Source organism: Balaenoptera borealis (genome assembly GCF_965194805.1).
Source record: "Balaenoptera borealis genome assembly, chromosome: 6".
In the NCBI taxonomy this organism is placed as follows: Eukaryota; Metazoa; Chordata; class Mammalia; order Artiodactyla; family Balaenopteridae; genus Balaenoptera; species Balaenoptera borealis.
This window is the reverse complement of record NC_138863.1, coordinates 50,802,342-50,820,840: the sequence shown is the minus strand read 5'-3', so window position 1 is coordinate 50,820,840 and position 18,499 is coordinate 50,802,342. Positions and strand designations below refer to the sequence as shown.

General features: G+C 32.5%; 1 protein-coding gene across 3 annotated transcripts in view; it reads right to left on the bottom strand.

The window, feature by feature from the left end:
* NCKAP1 (NCK associated protein 1) overlaps nt 1-18,499 on the bottom strand; it is a 94,857-nt gene that overhangs the window by 39,149 nt on the left and 37,209 nt on the right. For all 3 annotated transcript variants that reach the window (XM_082397512.1, XM_082397510.1, XM_082397511.1), the window contains 9 exons: nt 16,841-16,978; nt 15,967-16,015; nt 11,973-12,129; nt 9,275-9,331; nt 6,405-6,501; nt 5,913-6,019; nt 5,033-5,165; nt 2,507-2,588; nt 810-868 (listed from right to left, as the gene is read on the bottom strand). In XM_082397512.1, coding sequence (XP_082253638.1) covers nt 810-868; nt 2,507-2,588; nt 5,033-5,165; nt 5,913-6,019; nt 6,405-6,501; nt 9,275-9,331; nt 11,973-12,129; nt 15,967-16,015; nt 16,841-16,978 — 879 coding nt within the window. The remainder of the gene's footprint in view (nt 1-809; nt 869-2,506; nt 2,589-5,032; nt 5,166-5,912; nt 6,020-6,404; nt 6,502-9,274; nt 9,332-11,972; nt 12,130-15,966; nt 16,016-16,840; nt 16,979-18,499) is intronic.

The following is an 18,499-nucleotide window of genomic DNA, read 5'->3' as shown; positions in this document are numbered from 1 at the left end:
CTGAAGCATCATTTACAATAGCCACAACATGGAAACAACCTAAGTGTCCACTGATGGATGAATGGATAAAAAAGTTGTGGGGGACACACACACACACACACACACACAGTGGAATATTATTCAGCCATGAGAAAAGGAAGGAAATCCTGCTATTTGTGACAACATGGATGGACCTTGAAGGCACTGTGCTAAGTGAAAGAAGTGAGACAGAGAAAGACAAATACCATATGATCTCACTTACATGTGGAATCTAAAATAACAAAAAACAAAACAAAATGAACCAAAAAAACCCCAAACTCACAGATACAGACAACAGATTGGTGGTTGCCAGAGGCAGGGAGTCAGGAGTAGGTGAAATGGGTGAAGGTAGTCAAAAGATATAAACTTCCAGTTACAAAATAAATAAGTCCTGGGTATGTAATGTATAGGATGGTGGCTATAGTTAATAACACTGTATTATATATTTGAAAGTTGCTATGAGAGTAAATCCTAAAAGTTCTCATCACAAGAAAAAATAAACTTTGTAACTACATGTGGTAATGGATATTAACTAGACTTACTGTGATCATTTCAAAATACACTTATATATTGAATCATTATGTTGTATACCTGAAACTAACAGAACGCTTCATGTCAATTATATCTCAATATAAAAGTTTCTTCCATGAAGTAAAGACTATGTTAGTTATACGAAAGAAGTCTTTTCAATAGGTGTACAATAATGAATATTTTTTTCATACTAAGTTATGTTTTCATGTTAACTAAGGTATTCAATAACAAAACAGAATGACAATGAAAATTATTCTTACCTGTAATCTAAACCAGTCTAATCTCATTCCTCTGAAATCAAATACTTCCCCGTCTTCAACTACAATAGGAAAAAGATTACAAAGCAAATTAATCTAATTAATTTGTAATTAATATAATTTGTAATAATGTAATTATACATACCTATAATCACATTTTAAAATTTAAGAGCTAAGACAATTCCACTTCTGGACATATATACAAAAGAATAAAGGCAGGGTCTGGAAGATATGTGTACACCAATGTTTACAGCAGCATTATTCACAAAGCCAAAAGGTGGAAGTACCAAAAAGTCCATCAACAGATGAATGGATAAACAAAATGTGATATAAACACAAAAATGGCACATTATTTAGCCTTAAAAAGGGAACAAATTCTGTCACATACTACAACATGGATCACATGTTGAGGACATTATGCTAAGTAAAATAAGTTAGTGACAAAAAAAGACAAATACTGTACAATTCAGTTATGTGAAGTATCTAGAATAGTCGAACTCATAGAAACATAAAGTAGAATAGTGGATCCAGGGGCTGGAGGGAAAGGAAAATGGGGAATTGTTATTTTACAGAGTTTTAGTTTTGCAAGATGAAAGGTTCTGAATATTTATTGCACAACTATGTGAGTATACTTAACACTACTGAACTGTACACTTAAAAATGATAAGGTAGTAAATTTCATACTATGTTTATTTTACTACAATTTAAAAATAAAAATAATTTAATAGGTAAGAGCGAAATAATTTTCATATCCTATAAAGATGATGATAAAGGAGGCAGTTATGCTAAGAGAAGTGTAAAGTACAGACTTCTCTCCTAAACCCTGTGACTCTCATTTTGCTTACATGTCAATTTAAAGGACCTAAAATAGAGCATGAGGAATCCTGTGAATAGAAACTTTGGATAGCATGCTGCAGTTCCACAAAATAACTTTATATAAACCAAACACCACCAGGCAAGGTTACAGTAGATTCATTACTTAAGTGTGATAACTATAAAGATTAATAAAACTAAAATAAATTTATTACTCAGAAATTTTCAAGGTTTCTGATAACTTTTACTTAAATATTATAAAACTAAACATCATATCAGTCTACTGGAATAGAGTATTCAACTAATGGAGAGGCAGACATCAAGTTTTGAGATGGACAGACCTGAACTTAAGATCCTACTGTACTATTTAACATCTGTTAGAGTGTGGGCAAACCATGTTAAATAATTGAGAGGTTAACCCTCAAACCTTAAGTTTCCAAATCTGTCAAATAAAAGTAATAACAGCTTTTTAACACTGATGAGGATTAAATAGGATAATACATATAAAGTGCCTGCCCAGATTAACCATTTTATTAATGGTATCCATTATTGTCATAGGTAATGCTTGGACCAAATATGCACTTTGTTACGATGTGGGGTGCTCATTTTTCTTTATTTTTTTTTTTATATTACAAAATGCTTTTTCCCCCCTGCTGAATAATAAGAAATGTTAAGCTGTATGTCTCATGATTTTTATAATCATCACACATCCATTTTGGAAACCTTTGCTTCAGTACGAACAAAGTTAAAACAAAAGAGAACAGGTTAAACATGCCCAAAAATAAGGTAAGTAATTCTGTAAAAACTAACTGCTAAATCCTCTCTTTAATAATCGAATTTGAAACCTGATTACAAGAAAATATGTTTTTATTTAAAAGACTTATTACCTTGTTTTACACTTAGAGAAGTCATAGTGTTCACAAAAGAGGACATGATGATTGATTCATCTTCAGGGCAAACAGAAAGATTCTGAAAAACAAAAAATAATGATAAAAACATCCAGCTGGGAAAAAAACTCATAGGTCCATCAACTGGTAGATGGATAAACAAACTGGCATATCCATAGTATGGAATATTTTTCTGCAAAAAACATTCCTTTCTGGAATGGAAGGTTGATACACACAATAACATGGATGAATCTCAAAAACATTATGCTAATTGAAAGAAATGAAAAACAAAAAATTATATCATGACAATTTCATTTATAGGTAAAACTTTTTTAAAAGGCAAAAGGTGACAAAAAGCAGACAAGGGGTTGCTGGGGGTCTAGAGAGGGAATCAACTACAAAGGTGCAGAAGAAAACTTGCAGTGTTGGAAATGCTCTACATCTTGACTGGTGATGGTACATGAATGAATACAGTTGCCCAAATTCAAACAGTACACTAAAAATGGATGATTTTTATCATATATAAATTTTACCTCAACAAAATTAGGGCCAAAAAAAAGCCCTCTCAAACTGGCTAAAAAAAGTGAATATTTGATAACTGCATGTAAAGTAGATGCTAAATGATAAACTTTTTAAAAAGTGGATGCTTAACTCACAAAAAGCATAAACAATTTTCAAAACATTAAGACTTATACAACAATGTAAACGTACACAATGTCCTATACTGTACACTTAAAAATGGTTAAAATGGTAACTTTTATGTTATGTATATTTTACCACAATTAAAAAAAAACTAATACCTAATACAATGAATTATTTTAACAGGTTAATCTTAGTTCTAAATTTAAATCGTAACAAATGGTTAAAAACACTATGCATATACTTTACAACAGAAGTGGGTGGTAAAAAGCTCAGACATTTGAGTTAAGACTTGAGTTCAAATAGTGGCTCTATTACTCATGAACTGTGCAATACTGATCAAGTTACATAAGGTCTTTTTTCTTCACTATACCTACCGTCACAGAGTTGTTGTACAGAAGTAATATACTATCAATAAATTTGCCAATTATTAATATTAGTATTATTAGTGCTGCTGCTACTACTACTATTACTATAATCCCAGAAAAAATAAAAAATTAATTTTCTCAGTATTGTTAAAATCCAGTTTATATAAAAGACACCAAAAGACATGGAGTGACTTAAAAATTCTAACACTTTAACATAAATCTGTAAAATTTATTAATAAATATCCAACTAGTCATAGTAAGTTTCAAAATGCCATGAAACCAGGAGTCTGGTTTACTTTTTAGATTGTGATAGCACAGTAGCCTTTGGTTTATCTGGTAAGTAATAACTATTCAAAAAAAAACTGCAGCAAAGCAATAACACTCTAAGGATAAAATCAGCTTTTCTATTCCCCCTTTTAATAGCCATTATTAAAGGAAGCATATGAGCTCCATCTAGTGGATAAAAGAAATAAAGTAGTTTAGGATAGTAAACTATAAGCTGTATAAAATCCAGGGCAAACAATTACATGAACAATTTTTTTTTTATTTGCATTTTTAGGTAAGTTTGAAAGAAAATTCGGATTTCAAAGTACGGTTATTTATGTGGAAAATGAGTAGTTTTAGAGTAGTCTTAATGTAAAGAGAATTCGTGCTGCTCTTCCTCTCTTAGCTTACATATGTTAGCTTATAGTAGTTTATAGACATCTGTGATTTTTTTAAAATGAAAACACTGAAATATTATTTTCCTTACAGTCAATTTATTTGGAATAAAAATAAAAAGAAATCTATATTAAGATTAAAAAGACTGAATCAAGAAATTATGGAAAGCAAAAAAATGAAAAAAAGCTAAGACTAAAAATCAATAGAGGAAAATCCAAATTGAAAATAAAATTAGGACATTTTATTAAACTATGATATCTAGATGAATTTTTTTTTACTGGCCATTCTCTAACACACTATGCAAAAAGATTTATCTTCTGTTTTCCTCTAATACTTAATTATCAATTATAATGTCTCCATCAACTCTTCTTTATCTCCATAGCCACTGCCCAAGTTCAGGCTCCCAATAGCTCTCACTTAGCCTACTATAGTAATTTTTCTTCTGATCTCTCTGCATCCTCACTTGGCCCCCAGCAATCTATCGCCAACACTGAGTCAGGGTGATCTTCCTAAGTATTAAATCTGATTTATGACTAACCTCCTCTTTTGCAAGACCCTCTATAATTTGGTTACCATACACCTCCACCCCCAAGATAAAGAATTATTCCTTGCATGTGTTCACTATGAGCTTTATACACACGTAAGTAAGCATAATGCCCATCACACTGTACTACAACAAAATGTTTTTGCCCCTCTAGACGATGATCCCCTTGACAAAATATGACCATGACTTATTTACATTTGTATCTTCACCACTTGGTAAAAGATTAATTTCGTAAATGTTTACTGAGCAAACAAATCAGTTATTAGAGAGGCGGGAAATAAGGAACAAAAGGGAGAATATGACATAATTTTTTACCTGCACAAGTTCATTGAGGACAACAGCATCAAAGCCAGAAAGGTACTGCACGTAATACCTCTGCATTACAGGTCCATATTTCCTTACATGTGCTCTAAGCTCTTCCATGTAAAATATTAATTCAGCAATGTGCCTTTTTAAAAAAATTCAAGAAAAATATTGCAAAAATTAAATTCACTGTCATCAAGGAAAATATGAAATGCCTTTGATATTGCTACATTAAGTTTTTTCCTTAGAAAAAGCATTGTTAAATATTTAATGTCAACTAATTTCTTTTTATATTATTTCATATAAATAAAGAAATCATGGAAAGCAAAAAAAAAGCTAAGAATAAAAAACTGATAAAGGAAAATACAAAATAAAAATAAAATGAGGACATCTCATAAATACATCATTAAAAAATCATAAATGAAAGAAGATTACAGTATTAGGGAGAAGTAAGATTTTTCTGTATGCTCTTATTTCTCTGATTCATTTATCTAACTTGTATTGAGGGACCGTGGACTAAAATGAGAGAAAGATATTACAAACGACACAGTTCCAACTCTGTTAGGATTCTTATTCAAATTTCTGTGTAGTACATAATTTTGAAACATGAATTCCATAAGAAATACTATACTATAGCAAGAAAACAAACAAGATGTCTATGACCACCTAGAGTACTAAAGAGAAAACATTTAAAGCCCTAATTCTAAGCTAAAGTTGACTTTGCACTGTAATTCATACCACCTAACGATATATTATAAATATTCCTCCATTATGACAAATATGAAAAGCCTTAAAAAAAGTTTTTAAAAATAATGTCACTTTAGTCCCCAAATTCTATAGCCCATAAATCAAAATATACAAAAAATATTTTTTTTAAATGCTGCTAACTTACTTATCTATAAAGTCATCTGCACTCTTCTTTGGCATGTTATCTGCATGACGAAGTAGCCAGATAATTTCATCACGGGCAAAGGATAATGCCATAAAAACAAAAAGTGCCTGATAGATATTAAAAAAATAATAATAACATTATTTACTCTCATGCAACAATTAAAAACAAAACGTATTCATAATCTTTCTCCAAGTGAAAAGTCATTAGCAAAACTGATAATACCAACTTTAAAAGACAGAAATGAGAAAACAGAAGAAAACTTCAAAGTATGTATCAGGGAAAGCATGCACATAAGCAGGATGTGAGGAAAATGCAGGAAGGTCTGATTTACGAGTGCCAAGTCAGCAAATCCACTCTCAGCTAAATATAAAATCCTCTTATGTAGCCCCTGACTCAAAGTTTAGTAAAATTTCACAGAGAGAGAAGAAAAAATTTTTTTAAATTTTAATATGAGACACTTGTTGTAGCTGAAATAAGAATTAAATCAATTACCTTGGGACCTAGCAAGCCAGGTTGATCAGAGAGGACAGTAGCCAATTCTTTCAGTGCAGACCTTAAAAACTTGCGTCTTTCTCTGTGCATTGAACCACTACAGGGAAAGACACCCACCATTACAGTTTATCTGTTTCTAGTAAACTTATTATTGGCAATTAAATAACATCATTTCAGGGTCAACTTCCAAAGTTTTCTTAGGAAACAGAAGCCCTTACAAATATCTTCTATGTGTTTGTCATTAAGTGACTTTCCAATCTCATCTTTATCTCTGCCTTACTTGTGCTGCTTTTTTAACTATGTTTATTTTCTTCTCTCTAGCTATCAAAATCCTACCCAAACTTCAAGACCAGTCCTTCAAGAAGTATTTCCCAATATACAGATGTCTATTTCTGAATAATTTCTGCCAGTTTAGTACCATAGAGACTAGCACTCTATAAACTAGACTGTGAAATCCTCAAAAGTAAGCACTGTTCTACTGTATACATTTGTCACCCCCACATAGAGTCAATAAATATAACTTAATAAATATCTGACAATCTATATCCTCCTTTATTAAGTATATTCCTATTAAATATATAAAACTGACTAAATAAAAGCTATATTCAATTAAGGTATTGGGATGAAATCTATTTGGTGCTACTGTTCAAAAACAGAAAGATGAGGAAAGGATAATTATAAATATTCATGTACTAGGTATCTTAAAAATAAAATACAAATTAGAAAAATTTATTCTCACACACTAACAAGGAAAAAAAAATCATAGAATATTCTAAAAATTCCAACTCCTCATACTATTCAAAATATACACCATTCCAAAAAAGTTTTAAAATTTAGATAGTTGCAAAAAATAAATGGCCACACACACACCATATGCCAACAAACTAAGTATTGATAGAAGAAATATGCAACACCAGAAATTAAGCTGTGACACAACAGATTAATTTTAGAAGACACATTAAAACCCAATCTTTGCCTATGTGACCTTAGGTTCCACCTCTCTAAGTTTCAGCTTCTCATCTATAAAGCAGGGATGATGACAGCTGACTCAAAAAATACATCTTTCATGATGCCTAATATATAGTACCTTTACAATGTCAGTATAATTCTAACGACAAGCTCTCTTTTAACTGACAATAATAAACTCATCTGGTGTAATATCTAAGAAGAAAGTGGGCAAATGTTTTGATTATTTTACTACACAGGGTCGCTGCAAGGAATATTAACATCGAGAGAAAATATGGAGTACTATGGCACGTGTTAATGAAGGATAAGAATTACTACTCCTTACTATTTATAACTGTTTTATATAATAAATAAAGGGAATAAAAATGCCTTACTTTTTTTTTTTTTAAACATCTTTATTGAAGTATAATTGCTTTACAATGGTGTGTTAGTTTCTGCTTTATAACGAAGTGAATCAGTTATACATATACATATGTTCCCATATCTCTTCCCTCTTGCATCTCCCTCCCTCCCACCCCTCTAGGTGGTCACAAAGCACCGAGCTGATCTCCCTGTGCTATGAGGCTGCTTCCCACTAGCTATCTATTTTACATTTAGTAGTGTATATATGTCCATGACACTCTCTCACCCTGTCACATTTCACCCCTCCCCCTCCCCATATCCTCAAGTCCATTCTCTAGTAGGTCTGTGTCTTTATTCCCGTCTTGCCACTAGGTTCTTCATGACCTTTATTTTTTTTCCCTTAGATTCCATATATATGTGTTAGCATACTGTATTTGTTTTTCTCTTTCTGACTTACTTCACTCTCTATGACAGACTCTAACTCCATCCACCTCATTACAAATACCTCCATTTCATTTCTTTTTATGGCTGCGTAATATTCCATCGTATATATATGAGCCACATCTTCTTTATCCAAAATGTCTTACTTTTAAAAGATCTTTATAAAAGATAGCTGAGACACCATATATCTGCCTAGGGTCTAACACATGAATAAATCATAATCATATTTTATGTAGGTCAGGAAAGAAATTCTAACACGCTCCAAAGTATGTTATTTGTACTAGAGAATGATTTTATAATAATATAAGCACTTTATTCAAGTGAAAAAAATGCACGGGAAATAATATACTACAGTTAGCAATGAATAAAGATGATTTAAATTCCCAATATCCATTTTACAGCCTAAACCTAAATTCTAAAACTTCTTGTGGTTTTATATTTTTACCTGTGACTAATGGTGCTTATCTTTTCTCTGCCTTATAGAAATACTGATGGATCAGATGTTATCTCTACATTACCTAGACTTACAGGAGAAACTATTCTATATAAGTATATCATATATAACAATTAAATGAAATATCAAATTATTCATGAGAAAATTGAAAAGTTGTTCAAACATCTTAAATACATTAATTTCTAATTTAAGTTATCTATATATTTACTAATAAAATATATTTACTAAAATTTGGGAAAGGTATGGGATTAACATACTTTGAAAAGTAAATATTATTTGGGAGAGTGTAAAGATATGTCAATTTTCATGAAGTATCATAAAAATCATCATAACTTGCAAAATACTGGCACCAAAGCATAGTGGCAATAAGAGAACTGAATGATACCAAAATAAAGTCCTCTGTATGGTATTCCTTAGAGCATTTTTAAAAACAATTCAAAAATATTTAAAATCTGTCTGCATTAACACCAATACAGAGGTGTTGGTGTTAATACACTGTACTCTGGTACAGATACAGAGGTTATAAACTTATTCCTCATTGGTTGAAAGTCCTTCACTTCTATGACCATATCTTACACACCATTAATCTGCACTCACTTCAACAAAATAATGCTTTAATAAAGGAATTCCTGATTAAAAGTTCCACAGGTAAGTTAGAACTACTTACGCATGTGACACGGCTGCCTCTTTGCATTCTCTTATGTCATTAATACGCTTATTATAGCTATGAGCAAAAAAAAAAAAAAAAAAGGAAATATGTTAATCTTAATTTGGTCAATAACAGTAAAAATAAGTTAGTCAGATACTAGTCAATTAAAAATGTCTTATTATCAACAAGAAAAACTGGCCTTCAAACTGGAAATACATGGAAGAAGTCTATCCACATCCTTTTCTAGCACCTTAAGTATCCAATCAACTCTTCCTAGAAAAATAAATCTCATATTATATTAAAATCCAGTAATAAAATTAAAATTTACCATACAGATTTTTATTTTATTAAATACACTTCCTTAAACCCCCAATAGAGACATTAAAATTATACTTCTGATATAATTAGCAGTGATTTCCAAAAATTGGAAGTGCTGACAAAGCTATTACTTCTGGCTTTTTATCACTTCTGACTTTTTATGCCATCTCGTAACCATAAAAAAATTTCTCAAAGGACATATACTAGTGATCAATACTAGTGACTGTTTGGGAATACGGCTTTTGTGGTGGAGAAAACTGGGGCAGGAAAGCATTTGACTACTTTAAATCATTTTAAGGAACAGAATTATGGGTGATTTTTACTCACCATTTTTAAAAAAACACTTTTTTTTTCAAATTAAAAACATTTAAATAAAAGGAACCGAACACCAACATCAAACAGTTTAAAGGTGCCATCTGAAAAATAAACGCTAATAAATACATGTTAATTTCCTTACTAGTAAACGCAAAAACTCAAAATTCCTAAAATGTTAAAGAAAAATTATCTTCCTGACCACCTGGCTAAAACCACTTAGACCAAGAACTTCAACTTCAAAATTAAGTACGCTAAGATTTCTGTGTTCTTTAGGGAAATGTCCAAAATACACTAATTCTGTAATCACTGACCTGTATAAATAATGAGCTTTTATACTTGTGGTCTGACTTGTAATTACTATAATAATTCACATTTTAAGTTGGATCGATCACTCACGATTTAATAAAAAATTAAAACTTTTCAACTTTAAATACAGAGATTCTTAAATGGTAAATTTAACAAAAATTTGCGTAACAAGGGAATTCCCGGGCAGTCCAGTGGTTAGGACGCAGTGCTTTCACTGCCGTGGGCCCAGGTTCAATCCCTGGTCAGGAAACTAAGATCCTGAAAGCCGTGTGGCATGGACAAAAAAAAAGGCGTAACAAAAAGACAATCAGTTTCATGATGCCATTAAACTTATCTGTACCATATATACCATCTGCTCACTCAATATATGGAGACTGTCTGGTTCTAAATGTTTACATATATTTAAATATAATTCCACAGAGAGGATGTCAGTATGCTAAGACATCACATAAGTTTCAGGATTTTTGAACTGAATCAATCAGAAAATGACAAAGCCCACAACGACACAGGATATTTCCAGGTACTCCACCATATAAAATAAAAGGTGAACTAAGAGTTGAAAAATACAGAGGGTACTGTTTCTCGTACTATGACTGAGAGACTACCTGCACGAGAATGTCAGAATCACTTATGGTGACAGAAATCAAAACAGTGATCACTTGAGAAGGCTAGAGGGAGAGGGATCAGGGGTGGCAGTACTGATCAGAAAGAGGCACAAGAGAATTTTCTGGGGATAATGGAAATACTCTGTATCTTCATCTAAGTGGTCACCAAGAGTATTCATATGCAAACTTGTTGAGCTGTACACCTAAAATTTATGCATTCTTCTGTTCATAAATTTACCTCAATAAACTACTGGGGGGGGAGGAAGGGCATTTCTTTAATCTCTCTAAGATACAGATAAAGGAGATATAGAACATTAGAGGTGATGCCCAGGAACCTGGATTTTAATTCGCATCCCAGGGTACTTCACATGCACACTAAAATTTGAGACAGTATAGTGGCTTAAACTGTCAGTACTAGACATAGCTTTACATTTTAATAACTAATAGATTTTTTAAAATCTCAATTTCTTTAGGACATTACTGAATTGGATATGAAATAAATGTAGGTAAATTTCACTTCTATGAAGCTGACAAACCCAACACAATTATTCAATATTTTCAGGTTCGGGGGACCCCAGGATATTTTAGATGCTCCTAATTTCAAAGCATTTTATAACCAAGTCTGAGTTCAACAAATGCAGGCATTAAAAATTCCAAGAAAACAAATTTGAGGATCATTTGTGTTACAGGGAATGAATCACTTAGAATACTTCCTTATTATAAGGAAACATGATTTCCTTTTTGCAGTGTCTGACTTCTGTACTTGTTATAATTAATTTAATGACGTGTCTTTGATTGATTCATATACTTTTCTAAATGCAAGATATTCTAAAATACACTTCTAAAATAGCACTTCTAAAAATTTCAACTCTTAAAATGTACATTGTGCTTTTAGTAATGTCTAAAACCATATTACAATATGCAAAACAGTACATATTTTCTTTCTCCTAGAATGTACATTTTGAAAGGGCAGGAACACTAGATTTTTTAAGCTGTGAAATTACCTGTAAAAAATATCAGGATCATTGCTAAAAACAACTTGGTGTGACTGGTAAGTTGGTACAGGCTATATCTTCTTGTGTAATATGATCCTTCTCTATCCCCAAAACTTTAATAGATATTCCACTCACTACTCTTCTCCAAAAAAGACAAAATAATTGAAAATGCCATACCCTCGTATGTTTACGAATAAGTCTTCCGCAGCTTTGTGAATGTGGAAAACTTCATCCCGAAAGAGAGAGAGGCAAGAGCTACTTTGAAGAGCTAGCTTCCAAAGGTTCAGTGCTGTTGCATCAGTATTTAGGATCCCATGGCACAAAATAAAGCCAACTTTAAACAAATGAAAAAGAAGTGCAAATATAAAAGTATTCCAAAGTTAGATTATTTCAGTTACAGGGTAGCTTTTTAAAAGTAAAGAAACATTAACAAATCACTAAACCGAGGCTTTTAAGTGACAGTTAATAATACATATACACATAAGATGCCAGCAATATTTCTCTTTTTCAATAATAATTTTCTGTACTCTGCAAAACCAGTGCTTTGAACCTATACTGATGAAATGGGGAAAAATGTCACTTCTGGGTTGAGAAGGAAGTGGTTTTAAAAAATGAGTAAAAGATACTTTAAGCCAGAGATCAGAAGCTACCAATTTACACGTAATACAGTAATCATTACAGTTGTTACAAAAACTGATAAAGAAAGCTAATCTACTCTTCTAAATCTCTAGAAGAAATTAAATAGCATCTCACATTTTCATAGCAAATTATAGTTTTTACTAAATAAGTTCTTTGACATGATTATCCTATAGTGTAGAAAGAACCAGTGGTATCCTTTTCTTATAATTGAAGAAATGAAGGTCAATGACTTGCCTAAAGTTATACTAATAAAGTATTAGAGCTAGACTTTGCTTCAAGCAGTTACCCTTAAAGTCCAATATTCTTTCAATATATTACGCTGCTCTCTATCATATGAATTTGAGTATCTTTTACCTTCTGTCATCTAATTTAGAAATCCTACACAAATGTGTAATCCTGTATGTTTGTTGATGTCTTCCCTAGCGCTCTATATTCTAGGCCATAAAACCTCATCTTTCATTCCTTCAACATTTACTGAGTGCATATTATAAAGTAGGTACCGTACTGGCCAGTTACAAATTCAATCCTATTTTCTGTGAGATTTCCCTCTGATTCTCAATCGTCACTCCCATCTTTAAACTCCTGAATCGTTAACATTGAACTTGCCACTTGTCTTTTATTCTTAGCTCAACCTTCCTTTTAAAGGGTCACTATACAAGCAAGCTAACTCTTAAGCATATATTGAGAGTCCTACATACAGAAGTACATTGAACTTCCTTAAATTTCCTGAAATATATTAAGATGTTTTTCATACAACAGGGTCCCTAAATGCAAGCCTAATTATTTGATCTAGTACGTAACCAAAGAAATAGAACATACTGTATGAAAGTTTTAAAAATCCTCAAGAAAAGCTTTGTAAAAATTTTTGCCTCGTGTACTGACTTTTTTTAAAAAATAAATTTATGTATTTATTTTTGGCTGTGTTGGGTCTTCATTGCTGTGCACGGGCTTTCTCTAGTTGCAGCGAGCGGGGGGCTACTCTTCGTCGCGGTGCGTGGGCTTCTCACTGCAGTGGCTTCTCTTATTGCAGAGCATGGACTCTAGGCACACAGGCTTCAGTAGTTGCGGCACGCGGGCTCAGAAGTTGTGGCTCAAGGGCTCTAGAGCGCAGGCTCAGTAGTTGTGGCGCACGGGCTTAGTTGCTCCGTGGCATGTGGGAATCTTCCTGGACCAGGGCTCGAACCCACGTCCCCTGCATTAGCAGGCGGATTCTTAACCACTGTACCACCAGGGAAGTCCCATGTACTGACTTTTTATACTCTAATCCCCTTAGTACAATGAAATTTCACTTAGTGCCTTGTACCTCAATGTATACTTAGATTCACAAGATTGTTGTTGATAATAAAATTTCTCTGAGAATATTATCAGTTTCATTATGGGTTACTGTATATTTTACTTTTTTAAGATATGGGTCACATTATACATTAAGATATATTCATTTGTTTATGATAAGATCAATAAAAGGTAAATTAATTTAAAATAGCCCAAGATTAGGAAGACAATTTATTAATTGAAGCACACATTAACCTCCTTTCCCCACTAAGGTCCCAAAAAAAGGACAGAAAAAAAAATTGTTTTAAGCAATAAAAATATTAGAAAACAAGATAGAAGACCAATACTAGACAAGAAAGTTGGAGAAAATCTTTGAAGAAAGAAAGACTGTACTATCAATTTTAAAAGAGGTCTTTCCCAAGGAGTCCTCTTAGTGTAATTAATAGAGTAAGAACAGACCCTGAAAAGAATATCAGGATAAGTTATGGTGTAACTGCATTCAAAAGAGCGGGGTCCTCAACATTCCAGACCCTCAACAATGCTTGGTTCTAGGCTATAATCTAGACCAGTGACTCTGAAACTTTAGCTTTCTAGCAGGATCACTGGGAAGGCGTATTAAATCACAGGTTGCTGGGATCCATTCAGAGTTTCTCATTCAGTAGGTCTAGGGTAGAGATCAATATTCTGCATATCTAACAAGTTCCTAGGTGATGCTGCTAGCCTTTGAACTAATGTAGAGCAAAGCTCTAAAGAAAGTAGACCATCTTCTATAGAAAGTCCTAGTGTGGGAATTGGTGTCAAAAAGAGAAGTGCACAGTTTGACCTAATTCTATTAATTCTACTCAAGGCTCAAATAAATGAAAGCAGCAAAACTGAGTAAACATTCCTTACTTTTGGCAATTGTGGTTATCCCAAATCTGTTTGCCTTTTCCATGCCCAGGTATCCTCCCCTTAGGGTAGTCTGCCTTCTGACTCACATCCCTGCTCATTACACAAAGCCTGCATTCAGCATTCCCTTTTAAGGTAAAGACTGGGGGGAAACAGTCCTATTTAACGCTAGAGGTCACTCATGCCACCTAACTCTACTAATCACACTAGTTCTTTATCCACACATCCATAAACATAAAACAGTCAAGGATCACCACACTTTTGAGCAAAATCAATACTCTGAAAGTTGTGTTTTTAAATCAACAAAGCACGAAAACCTTAACTACCATTATAAAAGAAAATATAAACATCCAAACCTGATCAACATAAAAATTATAATTAATAAAAATGGCTAAGGGCAGGGAGTGTGTGCTAAATTCTTCCTCTTTCATACTAATAACAGTGCTACTCAAACTGCCAGTGCATATTGAGATTAAGTAGAGAACTGAGAGTATTTAGAAACTTTCATTTAGAAAACTTTTCATTGACAGCAATTTATAAGTAGAAACCTAATAACAATCAAATTGTTAGATTAAATTGAATCTAATAATTAAAATGTGGGCTTTTATTTTGTCTTTGCTTATTACTTTATTTCTGATAATTCCAATAATTCAGTTCCACTGTATTTTATAAAAGTATCAATCTAAAAATCACTAAAAAAGAAAAATTGGTCCTTCACCAGTTTTAGAAACAGTATAATAAAAAGTCATCAAATAGTACCTAAATATTAATAAATTAAGAGACAAATTTATTTTATTAAAATCTTATTTTATAAGAACTAAAAAGCACAAACTGCTCAAAATTATTCCCCTCTGCCAGTGGACCTGGGGTGGTAGAAAAAATTATATTATAGCAATTCTCATTTATATTATATCTGTGTGTCTATTTCTCCCATAGTTTGTGGACTTCCTAGGAGTGCAAACAAGTAAATTTATCTCCCATGCAAACATATGAGTCATCTATTACATATACTAAAGTAAATTAAGACCAAAAACCTTAACTGAATAAATGCAATATGAAGAAAATCATTAAAAATAAAATAAAAATTTAGTTTGGATGGCCGTGTTGAGAGGGAATATAACGTAGACCATCAGCCTTGGATTTAGTGTGGGTTCTTTGTCTTTGTCACTTACTAGCTGTGTGGACTAAACTTTAGATTCCTCATCTGTAAAAAAGACCATCTACCCTAACAGGGTGAGTATAAGGATTGAATAAGGTAATGTACATAGAAGGCTTAGCACAGTGCTTGGCACAAAAGTAATACATGTTATTTGTTATTTTTCTCTAAAATGTAAACGTGAGGGGTAATCAAAAACTAACCAATTTTACTTACAGATAATCCATTTTTCCATGGCATCCAAAGAGAGATATTCGCAAGGCATCTTAAAAAGAGAAAATATAAATTTGTGGCTTAAAGAAATTCTTAAAAAAATATTCTGTACTGAGTTACTCCTCCTTCTCTTCCTCCTGAGAAGTCTGACTACTCAACTCTTGGTTCATATACCACCACAACATATTTGAAAAGTTGGATGAAAGTTTTATAACCTATATTTATACTTGCAGTCCATAAAGGACAATGAAAGCTGTGCCTCTTTCACATTTACACACCCTGAAACCTCTCTTCAAAAAACACTGTTGCTAAATTGTGTTCAATCTGGTAAATGACTACTTCCAAATTTCCCAAGTCTATTGCAGAGTTTGCAGTATTCCAAAGGATAAAATTTTAGTCAAGTTAAAGAAAAGATTTATGTACCTCGATGTTCACTGTCTCACCCAAATCAGTAATTATGTGTGTGTATTCTCCATATGCATAACATCTATGTTCATATACACAGAAAAAAGCTTGAAAAGAAATGTAACAGAATACAATAGCGATTTTCTCTAGTTGGTGAGATTTGGGATGATTTTTGTTTTCTTCTTTATAATTTTCTGAATCTTCCAAATTTTCTACCATAATAAGGCAAAGCAAATTTTTAAATCTTAAAATAAAATACTCATACTACTAATTTTACTAACTTAGCATCAGAATCTAGAAATACAAAAACTAAATGGTATGATTTAAATACTGAGCATTTTACAATAAATAAACTTCACTGACAGGCTAATACTAATTAGAAGAAAAACTGCAATAGCACTGCTTAACTGACATTTTTTTAAAAAAATCAACTTTACTATTTTCATTCAAAAAAGAAAATACAGAACCATACAGTGTCAGACTGTGCAGGGTTAAGCATTGTACTGGGTGCACTGATGAGACTCAATAATTGAGCATTTCTCCACTGGTCAGCTGAAAGATTCCTTCGTGGATACACCATCTGAAGAGAAATCAGTGCATCTGAAAGAGACTAATTAAATAGAAAAAAAGAAAGTTGAGGAATAAAATGGTTTTTTTTTCAATTTCCATTTAAATTCCAGCTACAACTGCTGTGTGTTTCTAACTGTATCATCGTAAAACAACAAGAGCCTAATTACAACTACGCTCCGTATAATATTTGAGGTGGGTTCCAGTTATCCTCCTCTAGATTTTTTTTTTTTTAACTTCATGAAGCTACATAGATTCTGCATTCCTCAGCAAAAGCTTAGCTCAAGAAATCATGTTACTTTCTTAAGGTGAAAATGTTTGGCAATCTTGAGATCTTTATTTCAAAAAGGGTAGAGAGTCTAGGGTCATCATTTTGTGCATCACTTTCTACTCAATAGCTCTCACTGAAAGAAAAAGACATTAAGGTTACATGACTAAGTGTTAATACAGCTCAACATGTTTCATATTTCTTCAAAGAATGCCTTCTAAAAATAACCCATTGTACTTTATCTTAATAAATTACTTAACTTCTATTTGTCATTTGGTCTATTAATTACAGCTTTATCATCAAGGTATTTAATTTTTCATCTCATCTGATTCTTGCTTGCTTTTAACTATTCTTTGCTATTCATCCCTCCTTCCTAAAAATTCTGTACGAGTGGTTCTTTAATCTGGCTGCATATAAATTGCCAGGGAAGTTTGTTCAGAAAAAGAGAATCCAGGGCTCTGCCTGAACCAGAACCTCTGGGAGTAAAGCCCAGGAATCTGTTCTTATCACACTCCACCAAGTTATTCAGAATAGCTTTTTAAATTAAATTAACTGAATTTTAACAAATCCTAGCAAATACATGATGGCCTTTCTATCAAAACCCTGAGATATCACAGAACATTGGAAAAATCAAGATTAGGAGAAAACTGGTCTAATCCAAATGGACAATTCTCCTCAAGTAATTATTAATTGTCTAATATATGCTAATGGCTATGGAGAACTTAAATAGAGATCCAACAGCCTTTAAAAGAAATTTTCATCATCTAACTGGGAAAAGAACCAAATTTGAAGTGGCTAACTAAAAACAAGGCCATACATGATTGGCAAGAAGTTAGAAACAGATCCAGAGAAAAGATAGGAAAGGAGTAGGGAAGACATTTCTAGGTGAGGAAAAAGGACTATCAAAATCAGAGAGACAGACAACAATGATCTGCTCAGCACTTTGAGGAATCCTGACACTTTCATCTACAATGCTGATTTTTACTTCAAAACTGATGTCATCTACTAGCCTCTTTCAAACTAATGATTCAACTAACTCCAAGACATTAAACCTACAAAAATTTGTAGGTATAATACAGCTATGCAAAGAAATTAAACCGGAAATGCATCTTCAGAATTTTCATGGGAGTAAGAAAACTGAAGGAAAATTCTTGCTGTCAGCTGTATGTCAAAAAAAAAAAGCATAGATTCATAAAAAATACTGTATTACTAAGAAGTCTGACTCCGGGCTTCCCTGGTGGCACAATGGTTAAGAATCCTCCTGCCAAGACAGGGGACATGGGTTCGAGCCCTGGT